This window comes from Hoplias malabaricus, chromosome 9 (genome assembly GCF_029633855.1).
Source record: "Hoplias malabaricus isolate fHopMal1 chromosome 9, fHopMal1.hap1, whole genome shotgun sequence".
NCBI classification, from domain to species: domain Eukaryota; kingdom Metazoa; phylum Chordata; class Actinopteri; order Characiformes; family Erythrinidae; genus Hoplias; species Hoplias malabaricus.
Window position 1 is genome coordinate 37,286,057 of NC_089808.1, and position 20,565 is coordinate 37,306,621.

The 20,565-nt window shown below is 40.6% G+C and overlaps 1 protein-coding gene across 1 annotated transcript in view; it reads right to left on the reverse strand.

Annotated features, from left to right (window-relative positions):
- Positions 1-11,264, reverse strand: part of LOC136706831 (macrophage mannose receptor 1-like) — a 29,631-nt gene extending 18,367 nt beyond the window's left edge. The window contains exons 1-18 of the mRNA XM_066680486.1: positions 11,173-11,264; positions 10,537-10,923; positions 9,883-10,056; positions 9,549-9,704; positions 9,327-9,440; positions 9,062-9,199; positions 8,790-8,969; positions 8,385-8,542; positions 8,058-8,174; positions 7,802-7,917; positions 4,948-5,096; positions 3,009-3,208; positions 2,578-2,702; positions 2,098-2,170; positions 1,843-1,999; positions 490-519; positions 240-403; positions 78-139 (exon numbers count right to left, since the gene is read on the reverse strand). Of these exons, the coding sequence (XP_066536583.1) occupies positions 78-139; positions 240-403; positions 490-519; positions 1,843-1,999; positions 2,098-2,170; positions 2,578-2,702; positions 3,009-3,208; positions 4,948-5,096; positions 7,802-7,917; positions 8,058-8,174; positions 8,385-8,542; positions 8,790-8,969; positions 9,062-9,199; positions 9,327-9,440; positions 9,549-9,704; positions 9,883-10,056; positions 10,537-10,923; positions 11,173-11,236 (2,564 nt within the window). The 5' untranslated portion in view covers positions 11,237-11,264. The remainder of the gene's footprint in view (positions 1-77; positions 140-239; positions 404-489; positions 520-1,842; positions 2,000-2,097; positions 2,171-2,577; positions 2,703-3,008; positions 3,209-4,947; positions 5,097-7,801; positions 7,918-8,057; positions 8,175-8,384; positions 8,543-8,789; positions 8,970-9,061; positions 9,200-9,326; positions 9,441-9,548; positions 9,705-9,882; positions 10,057-10,536; positions 10,924-11,172) is intronic.
- Between the last annotated feature and the right edge of the window lie 9,301 nt (positions 11,265-20,565).

Below are 20,565 nucleotides of genomic sequence, written 5' to 3' on the forward strand. Positions count from 1 at the left end.
AACATGTGCTACATTTCTTTCTGTTTTATCATATCTTAAATATGTGTTTAAATGTGAGAGCTCTGGCAGTAACTTACATTAATGACTTATCCAGATCAATTGTCATTCCAATAAAGATGTTACCATATTTTAACCTTGACTAAGAAATACAAAAATATAAAATAATACATTAAAAAACACAAAGAAGTGCACCATTTAAACATGCAGATATTAAAATTCCATCACGAGGTTCACTTTACCTGAAGCCAGACAAACCTCCACTCTTCTTCATCATTGATGACCACAAGATCACCGTGTCTGTGCTTACAGAACCTCTGTCCTTCTTCCATAGAATGAAAATGATGATCAATATAATACTGACTCTCCTTGAATATAATCCAGCCATCATCTGTTTCATTGTATGCTGAGAAAGAACAAAACAGAATGAATTTTGAAATTCTCCTCATGGAATTAAAATAATTTGATTAAAACAGCAGAGCTCAGACTTACTTGGCTCCTGCACTTCCTTTGGTGTAACTCCTAGAGGGAGACAGAGAACATTTATCAGAATCAAATCCACCATCTCAGGTCTGTTGCACACACCAAATATCGGTGTGCAAAGTTAGATGTAAAAAGAATAGTTCTGGTCCTTATATCTGATTGGCTGAGCCTTGTTCAAAGCCATGGCACAACATCTAAATTCCATATTAATGTTCCATCTTTCACAGTAGTTGTCAGTATATTAAAAACTGAAACCTTTGAGGTAAATGTTGATATACTGTGTGGTTAAACAAATTGTTTCAGCAGCTATGATGGCTTGCATACAGGACTGAACAGGTACATATTTGCCACATACATTTATTTTTGCTCCTTAGTTACGTCAGAGAGCCCATTGTTGGCAAGGAAAATTATGGCTGTAACTGTCCAATGAAGTAAAATGTCACTGTCATCTGACTGGCACGGTAATTTCACAAAGCAGAGATTCTGGAGTAATATCCTTCTTCACACTGAGTTACAGAAAAACCAATATCAGAGCCACACTATTTCAGCCCACAAGTGAAGAAAAGTACAAATATGATTGAACACTTTTTCAAGGCATGTACTATAAATGGAAATGCTCAGATTAATATAAACAATATGATTAAGTATGTAAATAAGTGTTTACGAAGCCCCAGTGTCAGAAAATGTGTGAAAAAAAGTGCCTCAGTTCCTTATGCTAGGCTTTCTCTCTCTCATTATCTGTTTTTCTGCTCATGGTAGAGAAAAGTCATTTGGGGTTTTTTAGACAAACAGTGAAATCTAAACTTTGAAAAGTATTAACTGAAATGGTTTTGCTCTATTTCTGCTCCACAGGTGGATAATATTGACTTATTTTTGCTGTTTCGGGTCACTTAAGGTGGAAATGTCTCTAACTTGAGTTACAAATGGGTTTCTGTGGTAATTCAAACAGTGAATAAAAACCTACAGAGAAGTTAAATTTCAGCCATGTGCAAACAGTTGCTTTTCCCCCTCAAACATATAACTCTACCTTAAAAGATACAGCACTATTGAACTGAAACAAATCAGAGAGAACAGCATTTCCCCATAATCATAGACATCCCTTTAACTAATATACAGCCAGAAACAGCTAGCACACTTATCTGAAACCTAGAAAAATGTGAGAAAAGTCTGACTTAATTAAATATTTTTTTGATTTGCTTTAATTTATTTGATACATTTAGTGACATAGTTGGAAAAAAAACTGTAAAGATGTTTGGGTGTAAAATGAACAAATAAAATGGTACTCATGAAATTTTGCAAGGACTAAAATAAATGCCTCTAAAGCCATTCTTTAAATCCTCAAATGATGTACAGTTGCTCTACCTTTTTGAATTTCACAGAGCCAGTCCATCCTGTAATTACACGGTACGTCATTCCATTGATTTGTTACGTCATACCATTCGCCAACTCTCATTTTTGCACATTTTTCAATGTTGTTTAAGTTGTTTGGTTCCCCATCCTCCCAGTCTTCAAAGGACGACTAAAAAACAAGAAATCCAATATGAATTTTATCACTCCACACATCAGCCCTATGAGGAAATATCTCAGAACAGCTGATCAAATTTAAACCACACTCACAGCTGAGCCATCACTCCATGTGTAACCAATAGTGGGATCCTGGATGCTGTAGCCAATCCATATTGAATAGGAACTGCAAACATAAATATCTGTATAAAGACTGTATGAAAAGAAAATTTATTTTTATATGAATGTTTTCATTTATTTTGCACTGTAAAATTGTTATACAGCTCAGGGCATTGTCTGTAAAGAGTTTGGTGTGTTCTCTCCTGTGTGTTCTGTCTATTTTGTTTCCTCTGTATTTCCTCCCATCGTCAAACACATGCTGGTAGGTGGACTGGTTACACAAACCCTTCATAGTGGTGTGTGAGTGATTGGGTGAGTGCATGATGTCCTGTGATGGACTAGTGCTCTGTTCACAGTGTGTTCCTGCCTTGTTGCAAATGATTAGAGGTAGGTTCTGGACCCACTGCGAACCTGAACAGGATTAAAGGACTACAAAAAACTAAAGGTATGCTTTTATTAGACTCAAATACTTACTATTCCAAGTCAGCAAACGGCACATCAGTAGAACTGTGGATACTGAGTAGATCACCCCCCAATTCCCGACAGAAGGCAAGAGCTTCAAACCATGTCTTCTCTTCATTGTACCCCGCTGTAAATAGCTTTAACAAGCACATTAAAATATGCCCAAATCAGTGTTGAGAGACATTAAAAAAAACAATAAAAAAACAATAAAAAAAACAGAGCTTTACAATATATTTTAATAAAGTGTAACCTGAGACAGGGCCCTCCAAAGCTGTCTGGTAGTGACAACATCTGCTGCACCCCAATGAACAAACTCCCTAATAATGTGCTTCATTTTAATGTTCAATTAGAAGGTCTTCACAAACTTTTTGTCATTTACTGTTTTTCATTCAAGTTTAACGTTCTTTCATATTATTATTAACATTATAACATTTTAATTGTACCTTGACACACTGATCCCTGTTATTGAGTGGAAACCAGCCCTCGCTGCAGTTGACAGGAGGAATCGTTGGATGGGCTGGAGTTGGGATCACTCCCTCTGCTTTCTGCTTACAGATGTATTTCTCTGAATTAGTGCAATTTAGCACATTCCATAATCCAGCGAGTACACCTGTGGTCATGGCAACGCAACCTTGTTTCCCACCTGTGTTAAAAATATTTTTCAAATGTAGTTTTGTGTCAAAAAAATAATGGAACATTAAAGAAATAATATAAATAAATAAAAGGATTAGGTAGGGGCCTGGACTGGCTGGGAACGCGAGTGCAGCTAACAGCACACCTTCCAGGTCCACTGCGTATACTGAGGTTCATTTGGGGTTGTTATTTGGTATATTTATGTGCATGTTAGGGATTTCATATTTTGTTTTTGTCTGGGTAGGTGCTTGGTTTGTGGTGAGAGACTGGGGATTATACACTGTCTTGGAGTTATTGTTCCTCCGGCTCTTGAGGCACACTCCACCTATGCCCTTGTTTAGGACATAATAATACACTTCCTAGAGAAGAATCCCTGTCTCTTCCATCCCCATTGCTTGTTCATACCCTTAAGCTAGTAGCATCTACAATTATAATTACACATTAATAATGGTATAGGTGAATTCATGTCAACTACAGAGGTTAGACAATGAAACTGAAACACCTGTCATTTTAGTTTGGGAGGTTTCATGGCTAAATTGGACCAGCCTGGTGGCCAATCTTCATCAATTGCACATTCCACCAGTAAGAGCGTGAAGAGTGTGAAGGTTCAATTAGCAGAGGGTAAGAGCACAGTTTTTCTCAAAATATTGCAATGCACACAACATTATGGGTGACATACCAGAGTTCAAAAGAGGACAAATTGTTGGTGCACGTCTTGCTGGCGCATCTGTGACCAAGACAGCAAGTTTTTGTGATGTATCAAGAGCTACGGTACCCAGGGTAATGTCAACATACCACCAAGAAGGAAACACAACAGGATTAACTGTGGTCGCAAGAGGAAGCTGTCTGAAAGGGATGTTCGGGTGCTAACCCGGATTGTATTTAAAAAACATAAAACCACAGCTGCCCAAATCACGGCAGAATTAAATTTGCACCTCAATTTTCCTGTTTCCACCAGAACTGTCCGTCGGGAGCTCCACAGGGTCAATATACACAGCCGGGCTGTTGTAGCCAAACCTTTGGTCACTCATGCCAATGCCAAACGTCGGTTTCAATGGTGCAAGGAGCGCAAATCTTGGGCTGTGGACAATGTGAAACATGTATTGTTCTCTGATGTGTCCACCTTTACTGTTTTCCCCACATCCGGGAGAGTTACGGTGTGGAGAAGCCCCAAAGAAGTGTACCACCCAGACTGTTGCATGCCCAGAGTGAAGCATGGGGGTGGATCAGTGATGGATTGGGCTGCCATATCATGGCATTCCCTTGGCACGTCACTGCCAAGGACTACCGAACCATTCTGGAGGACCATTTGCATCCAATGGTTCAAACATTGTATCCTGAAGGCGGTGCCGTGTATCAGGACGACAATGCACCAATACACACAGCAAGACTGGTGAAAGATTGGTTTGATGAACAAGAAAGTGAAGTTGTACATCTCCCATGGCCTGCACAGTCACCAGATCTAAATATTATTGAGACACTTTGGGGTGTTTTGGAGGAGCGAGTCAGGAAACGTTTTCCTCCACCAGCATCACGTAGTGACCTGGCCACTATCCTGCAAGAAGAATGGCTTAAAATCCCTCTGACCACTGTGCAGGACTTGTATATGTCATTCCCAAGACGGATTGACGGTGTATTGGCCGCAAAAGGAGGCCCTACACCATACTAATAAATTATTGTGGTCTAAAACCAGGTGTTTCAGTTTCATTGTCCAACCCCTGTATATCAACTAAAATCTGTAGATTTTACCTGGCATTTCAGCATTGAAGTGTGTGAAGGGAACTTTGCTAGTGTTTGTCCACTCAAAAAAGTGTTTATTCTTTTGGTTGGACAGTCCGATCCAGAAGTGCTTCTCTGATCGTGCTCCAATCAGACTGACCAGGAATGCATTTTCAATCCTGATAGGGAAGAGAAAATAAAAAGAATATGTATGGTCCACAGGTTTTCACAAAAAGAGACTGACAGCTGCAGAAACAAAATGAGTGATATGAGGTATTTTGGAAGCAACACATATCACTAAATTGATTCTAATAGAAGTTAAATTCTGAGCCTAAACCTAGTATAATGTTTACACAAACCTCTAACAGCTCTGCTAATTCTAAATAATTACTGGGATATATCAGCTTTTTACTTAATGAAACGTATCTGACATGCCACAAGAATAAAACAATGCAGCACCAGGCCAGTGACAGGTTACTCACCAAAGTTCACAGGATACCAATACATCTGTTACTATTGAGGAGAATACCAACACAAGTGTACAGGAGGATGTGGGAAGGAAGTGGAACCCATGAATGGCAGTGCAGGTAGCCAGGAGCTCATTAGAACTAAGGGATGTAATTGTCCAAGTGCAATACAGAAGAGCGGGCCTTGGGTCAGGTGATACATGGAAATCTTTTAGCAAGGCAACATCACCAGAGAGAAGGCAAATGATGACTAGTTGTAGATTATGTACAGGGGTTGGCACGCTGAAGCATACTCTATTAGCAGGTAAGTTTAGTTTGTCGCAGGGGAGGTATACATGGAGACATAATCAGGTGCTAAGGGTTTTAGCATGTTTGTTGGACAGCAAACACTTTGCAAACAGAAAGCACCTTGGAGAAATGCTTCTGTTGTTCAAATACAAAAGAGGGAATGTCGCAAGCCAGAATGCAGATGGCATAAAAGAAATCTACAAAGATAGACTACGTGAATACAACACGATGATATGCAAAACACGGCAATCCTATTTCTCTAGCATCATCAACAGCAACATTAACAACAGCAAAATCCCTTTTACTGTGATCGACAGACGTACTAACTCACCCACAGCAATGGCCCCTGAATTAGTATCAGCTGAGAGATGTAATGAGTTTGCATTCTTTTTTAACACTAAAATCCAGAATATCAGACAAGTGATTAGTACATCTATATCCAACAATGAGTCTGTACCATCTTCATCGCCTCATAAAGACTCCTTAGTTAAAATTTCAGAGTTCAGTACTGTAAAGAGTGAAATTTTAGTCATCTCAAACCATCCAGTGTGTTTCACACTATAGCAGCAGACCTACTTCACATTGGTGGGGGTCTTTCCAAGCTCACTAAAACAGCAGTAATAAAGTCTCTTCTAAAAAAGAAAAAATTAGATTCCTCTCAGATAAGTAACTACAGATCAATGAATTAACTTACCATTCATTGACAAAATCATTGAGAAAATAGTTTTCAGGCAAATCACTAGTTTCTTGTCCATAAACAGTAACCTAGACAAATTCCAGTCTGGGTTTCGGTCTAATCACAGCACTGAGACTGCTCTAATCAAGGTAATTAATGGAATTCACTTAAATACAGAGGCTGGAAAGTTATCTTTCTTCTTGTCCTTAGTGCTGCCTTTGATACCTTTGACCATAAGATTCTTATAGATAGACTCGCAGACTGGGTTGGACTCTCAGGAACAGTCCTGAAGTGGTTTCTTACCTGGAAGGCAGGAACTACTTTGTAGAAATATAAAATAATATTTCAGAGAACATGCCAGTGACCTGTGGTGTCCCACAGGGTTCTATTCTTGGTCCACTTTTATTTAATTTATACATGTTTCCTCTTGGCCAAATTCTACAGGACTATGGGCTGTCCTATTACAGCTATGCAGATGATATTCAGATTTACATGGCCCTGTCCTCAAACAACTTTTTCCAGTTGACTCATTAACCAAGTGCCTTGAACACATCACTAACTGGATGGGACATAATTTTCTGCAGCTAAATAAAGATAAAACAGAGATTATACTATTTGGGAACAGCAATGAGAGACACATATTGGCTGCATATCCTGACTTGAGAGCCATCAAATCTATATAACTGGCTTGCAACCTTGGTGTCTTAATGGACTCAGATCTCAGTTTTAGTCTCATATTAAAGCGGTTACTAGATCAGCATTTTTCCATCTTAAGAATATCAGTAAGGTTAGAGATTTTCTGACTAAACCAGACCTGGAGAAACTTATCCATGCCTTTATTTCTAGCATTGATTACTGTAATGGTCTCTTAACTGGGCTTCCAAAAAAGACAATTAAACATCTTCAGCTGATTCAAAATGCAGCTGCCAGAGTTCTCACTCGGAGCAAAAGAAAAGATCACATCAGCCCCCCGTACTCAAATCCTTACAGTGGAAATCAGTCTGTTACAGATTAGACTTTAAGGTGTTATTACTGGTCTATAAATGTCTAAATGGGGTAGGACCAGTGTATTTATCAGATCTGCTACAGAGATATGAGCCGAGCAGAGCTCTCAGATCTTTAGGAACTAGTCAGTTCGTCCTGCCTCAGGTCAAAACTAAACTAGTGATGCAGTGGGTGGTTTGGATACTCATGTGATGGGCTCAATGATTAACCATAGTTGTTAAGGATAGGTGATTGCTGATCGGATCATAAATGGCCATAACAACCCTAGTGGGTAGGTGTAAGATTCAAACAACAGAAATTTTGTGGCTGCAGGTAGGAAGAGAGTTTGGTGAGCCCTATGTGAAGCTCTAATGGAGTGTCATAGAATATTTTACATCTTAATCTGTGTATGGTTATAATTACTCTATAATTTAAAAACAAAAAAGTATGTTAAATACTGAACACCGACCTGTCTGTAATGTCGGCTAAATAAGATCCACTCTTCTCACACATCTGTTTGGCCTCTTGAAATGTTTTAGTCTGTGCTCCAGTTTGATAGCAATAGTAGCTGTACCTGACCCAACCCTTAAAAAGTCAAGAAACATGAGACGCTGATTAGAAAAACTAATATGAAAACATTGAGGTACAAGTTAATGCCTTGCAAGTACAAAATGTTTTCAAAGATAAAACTAGTCCAAATAAAAAAATCTGAAGCCAATACTCACAGGTTTGCAGCCTGGGTTCGTAACAACTGTGTCGTTAGTGGATGGACTTAAATTGTTTTTTTTCTTACAGATGTATCCATACTTGTTCTGACAAACTTGGTCAGCCCACTTTCCCTCCTAAACCAGACACAGGTAAATTTACTTGAGGGAAAGTGTCCCTTCTTTGCTAGTAATGTGATTTAATTATGCTGTTATTTATTATTTATCTAAATTACTGTCTCATCTCAAAATTAAGCAAAACGTCAAGAAAGAGTATTTCAGTCGTTATATTAATATTAGTTTAGTGGAAATGGATCTGTGTTACTGTGTAAGTGATAATTCTGTTACCTCTCCTCTCATTGAAACACAGTCTTCTTTAAGGGTGGCATCGTGGCTCGGCTCATTAACATTCCACAAGACAAAAGGGACACTGGAGTGGTCACTCCATTCAAAGAGCATCGCAGTCTTGAGGTCATTTAAACCAATCCACACTTCATCTGTCTTCACTGTGTACATTGGAAGAAATAATAAGGAAGACATATCAGAGAGTTGAAATCATATCTTCTTCACAGAACCGATAGTTGGTGAGGAATTCTACAGCTAGAGCTCAGTTTGATCCAAAGCCCTCGTTCCCTATAGTGTTCACTTCTGATTCAAACCAAATTCAACAACCTGAACTTATTCTGAATGCATGTCACTCATTGTCCATTTTATCCTACAGAGTTATAGCTGATAGAACACACACAAACTCACAGTATCCAAGTTGTGAGATGACAAAGCTCTGCTCTTCTACACTGAAAACACTCAGCAGATCTCCACCTTCACGTCGACAGGTGTCTTTTGCCTCCAGCCACGTTTTCCTTGTTCGGTAGAGGTGGTAGCAGTGGCCTGAGTAAGGAATCCAGGGAGTGGTGCAAGAACCTGTGTGAACAGCTGGACAGAAACAGACATAAAACATACAGGATGTCAAAGACCAGCATTATTTAATATATCAATAAATCTTTACTCAAGGAGACACTGATTACCTGGTGGAACAGTGGGAGTGGAGAGGCCTCTTTGACAGATATATCCATGTCTCTCAGAACAAAGAGCAGTGGACCATTCAAAACCATGAAGTTGACTTAACACTCCACAGCTATGGCCTGGTAGAGAAGATGGTTGACCTTTTCCCAGAAAACCACACACAAACATGTGAAAGAATATAATTCAATTACAGATTAAAGAGTTACTGTTCTGATTAACAGTCAATTTAAATAAAAATGAATGATGAATTAAGACAAGAAAACTCACCACTGAGCCATTTCAGATAACGTAAAGGTTGTCCATTGACCCAATGCCATCCACTAGAGGCATCCAAACTGTTCAGTCCTGTCCACAACACTGCCCCTGTTGTCTGAGTCAACCCTAAATAAATGAATCAACTTAATAACAATTTATATTTCATTTAATTAGTTTTTTGTATTACATTTACTGTAAGTAATCACTGTGTCTAGGAGTCATTAGAGCCTGTACCTGATATGAAAGTCTGTTCATGGGGCTCAGTGATGCTCAACAGATCTCCCCCCTGCTGCTGACAGCTCTTCCTGGCCTGATACCACTTCAGTGCAGACTCTTCATTCAGCTGGTAATACACATCTGTCAGAGGGTTCTTCACCCAGAAGTTGTCGTCTACAATCAGAAAACCATCAGAACATAATAACAGTCAGATATCCATATAGGGTTAGGTTAAATGATCATTACAATGTATATATTAAAATATCATTATTTTTAAAAATAATTAATGTTTATGTTACTGAATAAACCCAAAAAAATCTGTTCTAAGGCATTAGTAGAAGAAACCATGTACCTTTTTTACGTATTGGACAGTAACCCCAGAGCTGATTGGGTTCATAGTCACTTTCAACAGCACACCACAGACTGGAGAAGTCTTCCATTGTGCAGTCCGTGTACCATTTCTTTTCATAAAGGAATGGAAATTCACAAGGACGTCCAAAAGCATTTCCTTTAATTGTGTATATCTCTGTGATAACAAAAGGACAAATTAGTTTTTGTTTAATACAATACTACAATGTGATTCTCATTTCAGTGTGTATACAGACTATGCAGACACTATGATTTTAAATTCAGGAGAATATGTATAGCCTTAAAGCAATGGTGGTTGTTGGGCCCAGTTTGTGGCCCCAATTACCAGTCCCATCTATCAAAAAAATATATATATATACTATATTTTTTATTTGTATAGTGCATTTTAACATCAAAATGCTACCACAAGTCTGCTATGCTCAGTTGTACTGATGCTGTATAACCACAGTAGTGATAAGAAAAATAGAACTAAATACAGTTAATGGTTACTAAATTTAACAGCAGTTAACAGATGAAAAATTAGAATACATGTGAATTTCAGTGTGGTTCCTGAAAAAAACAAGGCCAAATTTTACAAACATAATTATGGTTTAAACAAATGTTGTGATGCTGCTGCTTATTCTGAGAAACTAAATACCTTCATAGGGGCGAGAGCAAACACTGCCCGACGTGCCATGGATGGTCCACTTGCCCCTGTCCCCTGGGTCTTTGGACAGTGTTAGTAGAGATGTGGCTCCCTGAAGGGTCAAGTAAAGAGACTCATTCTTCAGGCGAAACAGAGTGTTATTGTGGCACTCCCACTTCTGAAGATCACTGCTGGAATCACAGATGAACCACTGCAGTTTATTGCCCTCACTCTTTACCCCTGTGCCGAGGCATTTCTTCTGTACAACGTTAAAGATGCGGTTCTCTGAAGTCCAGTGGAACTGCAGTTTGGGGTTCTGAGGGTTACACAGAGTCAGCTGTAGCAGACTGTCTCCCAGACATTGGTTCTTATGGGCGTTGTAGATCAGAAAAGTCCCATCTGTGGAGGAAGTGAAGAATTGTGAATGAACACAGCAGCTGTTTTCCCTACAACTTGAGTATTTTAAGTATTTACAATATATTGCTGCCATATCCCTAATGAGGAATTCAAACAGAAGAATAAGTGTGACCCTCACACAAAGCAAATCAAACCTAAAATGATGGATTCTCTGAATAAGACCACCTTTGCAAATTAAATAATTAATAAATGCTTGAGATCAAATGTAGTTTAAATAAAAATGCAACAAACCTGACTGAGCAAAGCAGTCTGACAGTTTCAGTAAAAGCACAATGATGACAGTTATTTTCACCATCTTTTGTGAGCTCAATCCTATGTTGAACTCTGATGTTCAGACTCAGAATGACACTCTGGTCTCTGTGACCTGCAGTTAATAAGAGTGCTCACTGCTGACCACCCAAGCCAAAATAACACATCACATGCATTTCTCTGGGAACACAGGCAAGCTGATTTCATCACAACACTTCCTGTAAGCAAGTGTAAAATAATGTAGAATAGCTACACAACTGGCAGGCTGCAATGATGTCCTCAGCAGTTAGTAGTTTCTTTGTGACAGTGTGTCTATGTGTTTTTTGTGTGTCTGTGAGTATGACAGATGATGCCATGCACAGCATTTTAACATTTTAAGCGTTTCAATCAGGTATTGCAAAATATTTAAATACTTATATATTACAGTCATGATTATATTTCTATTCTAAATATTTTACTCTTTTTCATTGCAGGATATGTTTTATCAAAACAATATTATTAGTTAATGCTTTGTTAAATTTGTTAAAATTCACATTTTGTGGCACTGAACACACATACTTTTTATTATTTTTTTTAAATGTTACACTTATATAGCACCTTTCTAGAAACCCAAGGACACTTTACAATCAACACTCATTCGACATTCAATCGACACACAGACTGGTGAGAAACAGCAGCCAAACGCACACAGCATACTCTTGACCAGGAACGACCGTCCACCTGGAGGACTGCATCGGGCACTAGGGTTTCACCCAGAATAGAGCGCCAATCCATATCTGAGCACATTCAGACCCTGGAGGACATTGAAACTCCACCCAGATGGGCCTTGAACCAAAGATCCCAGCGCTGAGAGGCAAACGAGCCACTGTGTCGCCACAAACGAAAGAATGTTGGTGATTGGTGGTCCAGCTATAAACTTATACAAAAATATAATAAAATATATATACAAACTTATAAAAAAACACAAAATAAAAAATTCAATCAGAGAAGGATTTCAAATTTAATATATCTCAAATTGTCAAGCTTTTTATTGCAGACATATTTGAATTTAATTTCCTTCAAAAAATTTTTGGACAAATACAATTTTAAATATTAACTAAAACATTAACATATTCATTTAGAGTTTTATTTCTGTAAAGCTGCTTTTTGACACCATCAGTTTGCAAAAAGCTCTATACAAATAAATTAGGCTTGAATTCAAAAGCACAGGATCTGTTGCAGGACCCCACCATCAACCACTTCATTCAAAATGAATGGCTAATGGCTGCATGTCTGTGTTTGCAGTCATGATGTGAAGACTGTTGATACTGAGTTGTAGGAAGGCATGACTGTTGTACAATTGAAACAAAGCACATTGCCTCCATATTCTTCTGATGTGCATATCAAGCTTGTGATGATGATAAAATTATCTAGAAGAAGTCACATTAAGTTAGGTCTAGCTTAATGTGTCCACCCTGCCATGGTAAAATATTGAGTGAATTATAATTATTTCAAAATATCACAATTTAATTCTGTGTCACGCCCTCGTCTCGTCAAGTCTGTTTCCCCCCGGCCATGTGTTCTTTTAGCACATGGCTATGTTGGTTTATTCTAGTCCCGCCTTTGTCCTGCCTCCTCGTCTGTCATTTGTTAACCTGTCCCCTCGTTATCTGTCCAGGTGTGTCTGGTTTGTGTCAAGCATTTAAGCCCTCTTGTCTCACGTCCTGTTTGTCGAACATTTCTCCTTTTACCTTTGTTCTATGTCAAGTCGGTCATGTTTTTTGTCTGTCTCCGAAGTTCCCCCGTCGTCGTTTCATTTCCTCTGTCGTCGTTTCGCTTTGTTGTCCGTCTGTCCCCGTTTACCCTGCTTATTTCCTTGTCTCCAGTTTAGCCTGTTTTCCTTCTGTCAAAAGTATTTGTTTTGTTATTTTCCTTTAATAAAAAGAACTGTGTTTTAGCGAGTGCGTCCGCCCTCAGTCAGTCCGCTCCGTGAGCCTGACAGAATGTTCGACCAATACAAGGACGCAGCTAGCACAGAGAATCGGTGTGACAGGGCCGTGATATGGAGTAGCCGGCTGCGACAGATACACACCAGCGTCACTCAGCGCCTACAGGAAGAGGCAGCTCGTGAATCGAGTAATTGCGCCAGCGTGAGTCGAACGAGTAGGCGGAAGAAGCGTGCTGGAGTCCCCCCCTCGACGGTGGATTACCCCCTCAGGTCCGGGGAAATTTTTTTTTGGGGGGGGGGGGGTTAAGGGTAGGGGCTGTTAGCCTCCAACCTTAGGACTACGGAGGTGGGGCTAACAGGGGCGCACTTCTGAGGGATCTAATGGGTGCGCCTGTGAAACCCCCTAAACCCTCTACAGCTCCAGCACGTGCCCGGCGAGCAGCAGGTCCCCCTGCCTCCGTGGACGACGTCGCAGGTCCCCCTGCCTCCGTGGACATCGTTGCAGGGCCTCCTGTCTCTGTGATGGCAGCACCCGCCGCTCCTGTCTCCCTGAGCGCGGCGCCCGCCTCTCCTGTCTCCCTGAGCGCGGCGCCCGCCTCTCCTGTCTCCCTGAGCGCGGCGCCCGCCTCTCCTGTCTCCCTGAGCGCGGCGCCCGCCTCTCCTGTCTCCCTGAGCGTGGCACCCGCCTCTCCTGTCTCCCTGAGCGCGGCACCCGCCTCTCCTGTCTCCGTGAGCGCGACGCTTCCAGCCGCTCCTGCCTCCGTGGACGTCGTCGCAGGTCCCCCTGCCTCTGTGGACGTCGTCGCAGGTCCCCCTGCCTCCGTGGATGATGTCGCAGGTTCCCCTGCCTCCATGGTTGACGTCGCAGGTTCCCCTGTCTTCGTGGATGTCGTCGCAGGGCCCCCTGTCTCCGTGGACGTCGCTGCAGGGCCCCCTGTCTCCGTGATGGCGGAACCTGCCGCTCCTGTCTCCGTGAGTGCAGCTCCCTCAGCCGCTCCTGTCTCCGTGAGCACGGCTCCCTCAGCCGCTCCTGTCTCCGTTAACGCTGCTCCCTCAGCCGCTCCTGTCTCCGTGAGTGCGGCTCCCTCAGCCGCTCCTGTCCTAGTGACTATGGCTTTGGCCGTTTCGGCACCCGTGACTGTGGTCCCGGCCGCTCCTGTTCATGTCCGTGGGTCCTTGGGGCCGATCCCCAGAACTGTGCCCAGGCTGGTTCCTCAGACTGCCCCACAGATATTTGCCAGTCCTGGGCACCCCCCAGTTATTTTGGTTCCCTTGTCTGTCCCTGTCTCTGTCCTCGTCCCAGTACCTGTGTCTGCTTTTGTTTCAGTTCCTGTCCCTGTTACGGTGTTCGTGTCTGTCCCGGTAAATGTCATGGTCCCTGTTCCTCTGCCTAGTCCTGTCCAGTCCCCTGTTATTCCAGTCCAGTCCCTGTTTCAACCCTCTGTCCAGTCTCATGTCCCATCTCCAGTCCAGTCCCCGTTGCAGTCTAGTGTCATGTCACCTGTCCTGTCTTCTGTCCAGTCCCAGCACCCAGCCTCTGTCCAGTTACATACCCCTGTCCAGTCTAACGTTTCTGTTCCTATCCTGTCCAGTGTCTTGTACCCTGTCTTGTCACCAGTCTCTGCTCCCGTCCATTCCCAGCACCCAGTCCTGTCATCTGTCCTGTCTCATGTCCAGTCCCCTGTTAGTCCTGTCCAGTCCCCATTTCCACCCTCTGGACGTATACGGGGACTGGACATGAGACGGCACTTGAGACAAGACAATGTTCAGTCACCAGTCTTGTCTCCGTTTTCTATGTCTGTCCAGTCTCAATCCCCATTGTCCTGTCAAGACATTGCAACCCCAGTGTCCTGTCAAGTCGCATGTGTTCACTCCCATCCTGTCCAGTCCGTTCCAGTCTCTTGTTGCCCCCCTTTGTCAGTCACCTGTCATGTCCCATGTCCCGTCTCAGATATTCGGTCCTGTCGTGTCCCCAGCTCCTGTGTCTGTTCCCGTCCTGTCCTGAGTCCTGTCTCCCATGGTTCCTTGTCTGTCTTGTTTTCCTTGCCCTCTCCTGTGCCAGCTCCTGGGGGGTTTAGGTGTACGCGCCCCGGGAGTTCAGGGGGGTGCATCTGTCACGCCCTCATCTCGTCAAGTCTGTTTTCCCCTGGCCATGTGTTCTTTTAGCACATGGCTATGTTTGTTTGTTCTAGTCCCGCCTTTGTCCCGCCTCCTTGTCTGTCATTTGTTAACCTGTCCCCTCGTTATCTGTCCAGGTGTGTCTCATTTGTGTCAAGCATTTAATCCCTCTTGTCTCACGTCCTGTTTGTCGAACATTTCTCCTTTTACCTTTGTTCTATGTCAAGTCGGTCATGTTTTCTGTCTGTCTCCGAAGTTCCCCTGTCGTCATTTCATTTCCTCTGTCGTCGTTTCACTTTGTTGTCCGTCTGTCCCTGTTTACCCTGTTTATTTCCTTGTCTCCAGTTTAGCCTGTTTTCCTTCTGTCAAAAGTCTTTATTTTGTTATTTTCCTTTAATAAAAAGAACTGTGTTTTAGCGAGTGTGTCCGCCCTCAGTCAGTCCGCTCCGTGAGCCTGACATTCTGAATCAAAACAAAGTCATCTTGAACAATTCAGCATGTCTGCAGCTGTAGATCAGTCATGTGATCATTAAACCCTAGATTTAGCTAAAATTGTCCACCCTATCATTTATCTCGTTATGGATGATAGGATAGACATACATGCATATTTTCTTTGTTGTTTTCTTGTTTATATTGATTTATTTTTTAAGAAATTACTTATTCCTAATAACTGTTAAAATAATTATATTTTAAATGCAAAAATTCCTCTTTAAATATGGATTTTTCTAAAGGTTAATTTCTTGTCACTCATTACACTGCAGCAAAAGCACTTAAAAAACAAACACATTCAGTCACTCACACACCCAAATCTACTCAAATATAACCTTTACCATGTATTATGGAGACACTAAACTGGATTATCACTAGATTAGGAACACCTACGTTGTATTTACACTTATTGTCCATTAATCAGCTCCACTGGCCACACAGGTAGTTCTACAATTGCAGACTGTACTCCATCAGTTTCTCTGCATAATTTCTTTCTTCATTTCCTCTTATTCTTCATTGGTCAGGACCCCCACAGAGCGGGTGTGATGTGGGTTGTGGATCATTCTTAGCGCTGCAGTGACACAGACGTGGTTGTAAAATGTTAGTGTGTGTTGCCCTGGTATGAGTGGATCAGACACAGCAGAGCTGTTGGGAGTTTTTAAAGTCCTGAATGTCACTGATGGACTGTGAATAGTCCACCTACCAAAATACAAATACAAATATTTCTTTAAAGGAATGATGCCTGCTATGAAAGGAGCTCTTATTGTCATGGACTTTTGATATTCCCTGTTCAAAAATGTGTGCTGCATTCATTGTTTGAGTTTTTCAAATTTATGAGTTGAAAAAAGATTGAGATTTAAATTCCCAAGGTTTGTATTGCAATTAAGTTATTTTGCATCAATAACATAATATCTGACTTACTTATATTGTGTTTTATTGTCCACCCTGTCGTCTTAATATTTAAAAAAATAAATAAGTAAATATTTACAGGGAAACAAAGCATTATATTTGATTTGGTACCTAACAAGGGCGGCACAGTGGTGCAGCAGGAAGTGTCACTGTCACATATATCCTGAAGGTTGTGGGTTCGAGTCCCGCTCCGAGTGACTGTCTGTGAGGAGTGTGGTGTGTTCTCCCTGTGTCCACATGGGTTTCCTCCAGGTGCTCCGTTTTCCTCCCACAGTCCAAAAACACACGTTGGTAGGTGCAATGATGACTCAAAAATGTCCGTAGGCGTAGGTGAGGTGTGTGTCACCCTGTGAAGAACTGGCACCCACTCCAGGGTGTGTTCCCACCTTGTGCCCCGTGATTCCCCACTGTGACCCTGAATTGGATAAGTGGTTTCAGACAATGAATGATTAACTGAATGGTACCTAACAACAAGTCAAGTAGTTTTATTCCAGTTTTTGTTCAAAATGCTTCTGTTTACTATTGTTCAATGGAAAAAAGTTATGTTTGATTCAGATATGCTGTAAAAAATGAACAAATTTTACAAAAGACACAATTAACGAAAGTTTACACAGGTCATGAGAAAGAGGACACAATACCTCTCTGAAAATGATTTTATGGATTCTACAGTACATCATGTTTTTATACTGTGTAAGTCCGTGACAGGGTGGACACAAATTGTGGTTGTCTCACAAAATGATAGCTTGTCATTGTAAAATGAAAAGTGATTAAGCTTGACCATCATGTTTTCTGTGTAGTCTATAATATTTTAAACATGATGAATTGTGAAAAGAATTAAAAATCTAGAGAAATTATTTTGAAAGTTATGAGAGCCTAAAGGCACATTATATTGACACTGACCCATTTATGTTTTTAATTTTTGCAAGTTCTTTCTTGTCTTACACTTTAACATGTTAGTAATGAAGCTGAAATAAATTTGTTTAAAAAAAAAGTAATTTATTTTTCCCAACTGATGCAAACGTGGCAAAACTAAACTGACTAAACTGGTTTGACTTGCTTCATTAGACAAGACCTCTGAGCACAAAACACAGATCAGTTAATGTGCTAGGTGCTAACTGCAGTGTTTTCTTCAATTTGGTTTATGCTGGGCTTTCTCTCACTTGTAGGTGGTGCAGCCTCAGGATCTTTTCGTGTGAAAGACCCGGTTTTTAGCCATTTATCTATGGTGGGTAAAACTCACACAATAAGATAGAAATATTTCATTCCCACTAGCTAACATTATGAGCTTTGTCAGACTTGTTAGTGTACTATGAAAGACAGCTCCCTTGCAGTACTAATGTGGCCCACTGGGTGGCTGCAGCTCACAGGTTCAAAACTATGGCTCTATGTCATTTAGTGCAGCACTGTACCTAAACTCTTCACTGGCCTGTCCAGTAGAGGAGGTATCAATCCTCCAGATGGAAAGGCTAATCCTCCAGATGGAAAGGCTAATGATTGAGTATGACTTTGTCATAGCACAGGTAATGCTGAAAGAAATGTTAATAGGTACCATTAGGAATGATATGCACTGACTGCAGGTTCATGCAGTTACATGTATGTATATAAGTGGAAAAATTGGCACTTCATTTTAAATAATTAATTAGACATGTCTTGCTCATAACAGTGGTTTCATGATGCAGCAGTGTTAATTCAGAATGCCTCAGGATCTTTTCGTGTGAAAGACCCGGTTTTTAGCCATTTATCTATGGTGGGTAAAACTCACACAATAAGATAGAAATTTTTCATTCCCACTAGCTAACATTATGAGCTTTGTCAGACTTGTTAGTGTACTATGAAAGACAGCTCCCTTGCAGTACTAATGTGGCCCACTGGGTGGCTGCAGCTCACAGGTTCAAAACTATGGCTCTATGTCATTTAGTGCAGCACTGTACCTAAACTCTTCACTGGCCTGTCCAGTAGAGGAGGTATCAATCCTCCAGCCATCAAAATAAATAAATAAATAAATAAATAAATAAATAAAAATATATTCCCACACATGATGTCTGTAAATTTCCATCTTCTTTGCATTAAAATATTTTTGTATTCCTTAACTTATATTCATAATGTAGACAATAAGCATGTGTTTGTTGATAAAGCTAGTCAGCAGGAATCAGCATTGCAATATTTTGCAAGCTGGTGACACAGATATCTTTAGCGGTAGGCCATACTGAAAGAAAGACCGTTAAAACCAAATGCGTTTTTTTCTTTGTAATAGGAATTAGCTTACTACTAACCACTGGAGAACACTAGTTTCATAATGAGGAGTTAGAAATGCACATGGAATCAGTCATTTACATTGTGATATGAGCACATCAAGAAAGGCCAAAACACATTTCAAACAACCAGAAACAAAAATAAACATAGGGAAATCTGATTATGAAGTTCTAAATACCTTGAAACAGTGTACATCTCCAGTATAAAAAGTTTTTCTCTTGTGTAATGTCATTAGTTAAAGATGGAAAGGCTAATGATTGAGTATGACTTTGTCATAGCACAGGTAATGCTGAAAGAAATGTTAATAGGTACCATTAGGAATGATATGCACTGACTGCAGGTTCATGCAGTTACATGTATGTATATAAGTGGAAAAATTGGCACTTCATTTTAAATAATTAATTAGACATGTCTTGCTCATAACAGTGGTTTCATGATGCAGCAGTGTTAATTCAGAATGCATTTCTTTTAAAGGTTTTCCTTAGTGTCTTCAATTTTATAGTTCTGAAAATGTAATTAAAGTCACCTTGAATTTAATCTCTTAACTTAGTTATATGGTATCTGATTTGTGTATCAAACCATTTACGTTTAAATGTTTTAGTTATTAATAGCTAAATTATTCGTTCTTTGCTAGAGATGTTACATTTGGGTTCTTGATTCACTTTGCATTACATTCATTTATTTGACTCTTTTCAGATTTTGTGACCTATGTGCAATTTGGGGTGTAGGAGCAGTGACCATTTCCATTGATGCTATTGTGAAATCACTGTCTCTAGACAAAAACAACTCACTACCCACCTCCAAACCTACCATAAAAATATGGCTCATTCTTTGGGCACAGAAACACAGGCAACAGCAGCTCAGCCTTCACATGCACAGATTTGTCAAGAAAAACCCCAAGCTCAGATACCTCGCTCTCAATTTACAAAAGTACAGTGCTCAATTTGTGTTTCACTGTTGATACGGAGGAAGGAGGTAGTGAGATGTCTGAAGAGGACGATGGCGTAATTTCATGCAGATCTGAAGTAACATTTTATGCACCACAAATTTATGATTTGCATAAGAGTTTTACAGGCTAAACAGCGAAACTGCGAGCTGACATCTGGGCAGAAGTAAGAACAGCTTATTGCATGGCTACCTTCATTTTGAAGCTCTAACCAATCACCATTACCAATTCTCCAGTAATGTGAAATTGGAAGTGCGAGAAGAAAAGTGACCAACGAGCTTGACGGGGATTGAGTCTCTTAGCATTACGTAGGTATTCTAGATTTTTATAATCAGTTAAAACCAGGAATGGATGTAGTGCCCCTTCCAAACAGTGACGCCACTCCTCGAGAGCCAATTTAATAGCTAATAATTCCCAGTCCCCTATACCACAGTTACTTTCTGTAGATGTTAATTTGTGGAAATAGAAGGCTACTGGATGTAGATTCTTAGTAACATCCGAATGTTGGGAGAGAACTGCTCCAATACCTACTTCGGAAGCATCTACTTCCACAACAAAAGGCATTTCCAGATTAGAGTGATGTAGGATGGGTGCTTTAGTAAAAGCCTCTTTGAGCTTTTGGAATGCAACATCAGCTAAATTTTTCCAATGGAGTGTTCTAGGAGACCCTTTAAGTAGTGAAATCAAAGGGGCAGCTAAGGTGCTATAATCTCTAATAAAGCGGCGGTAGAAA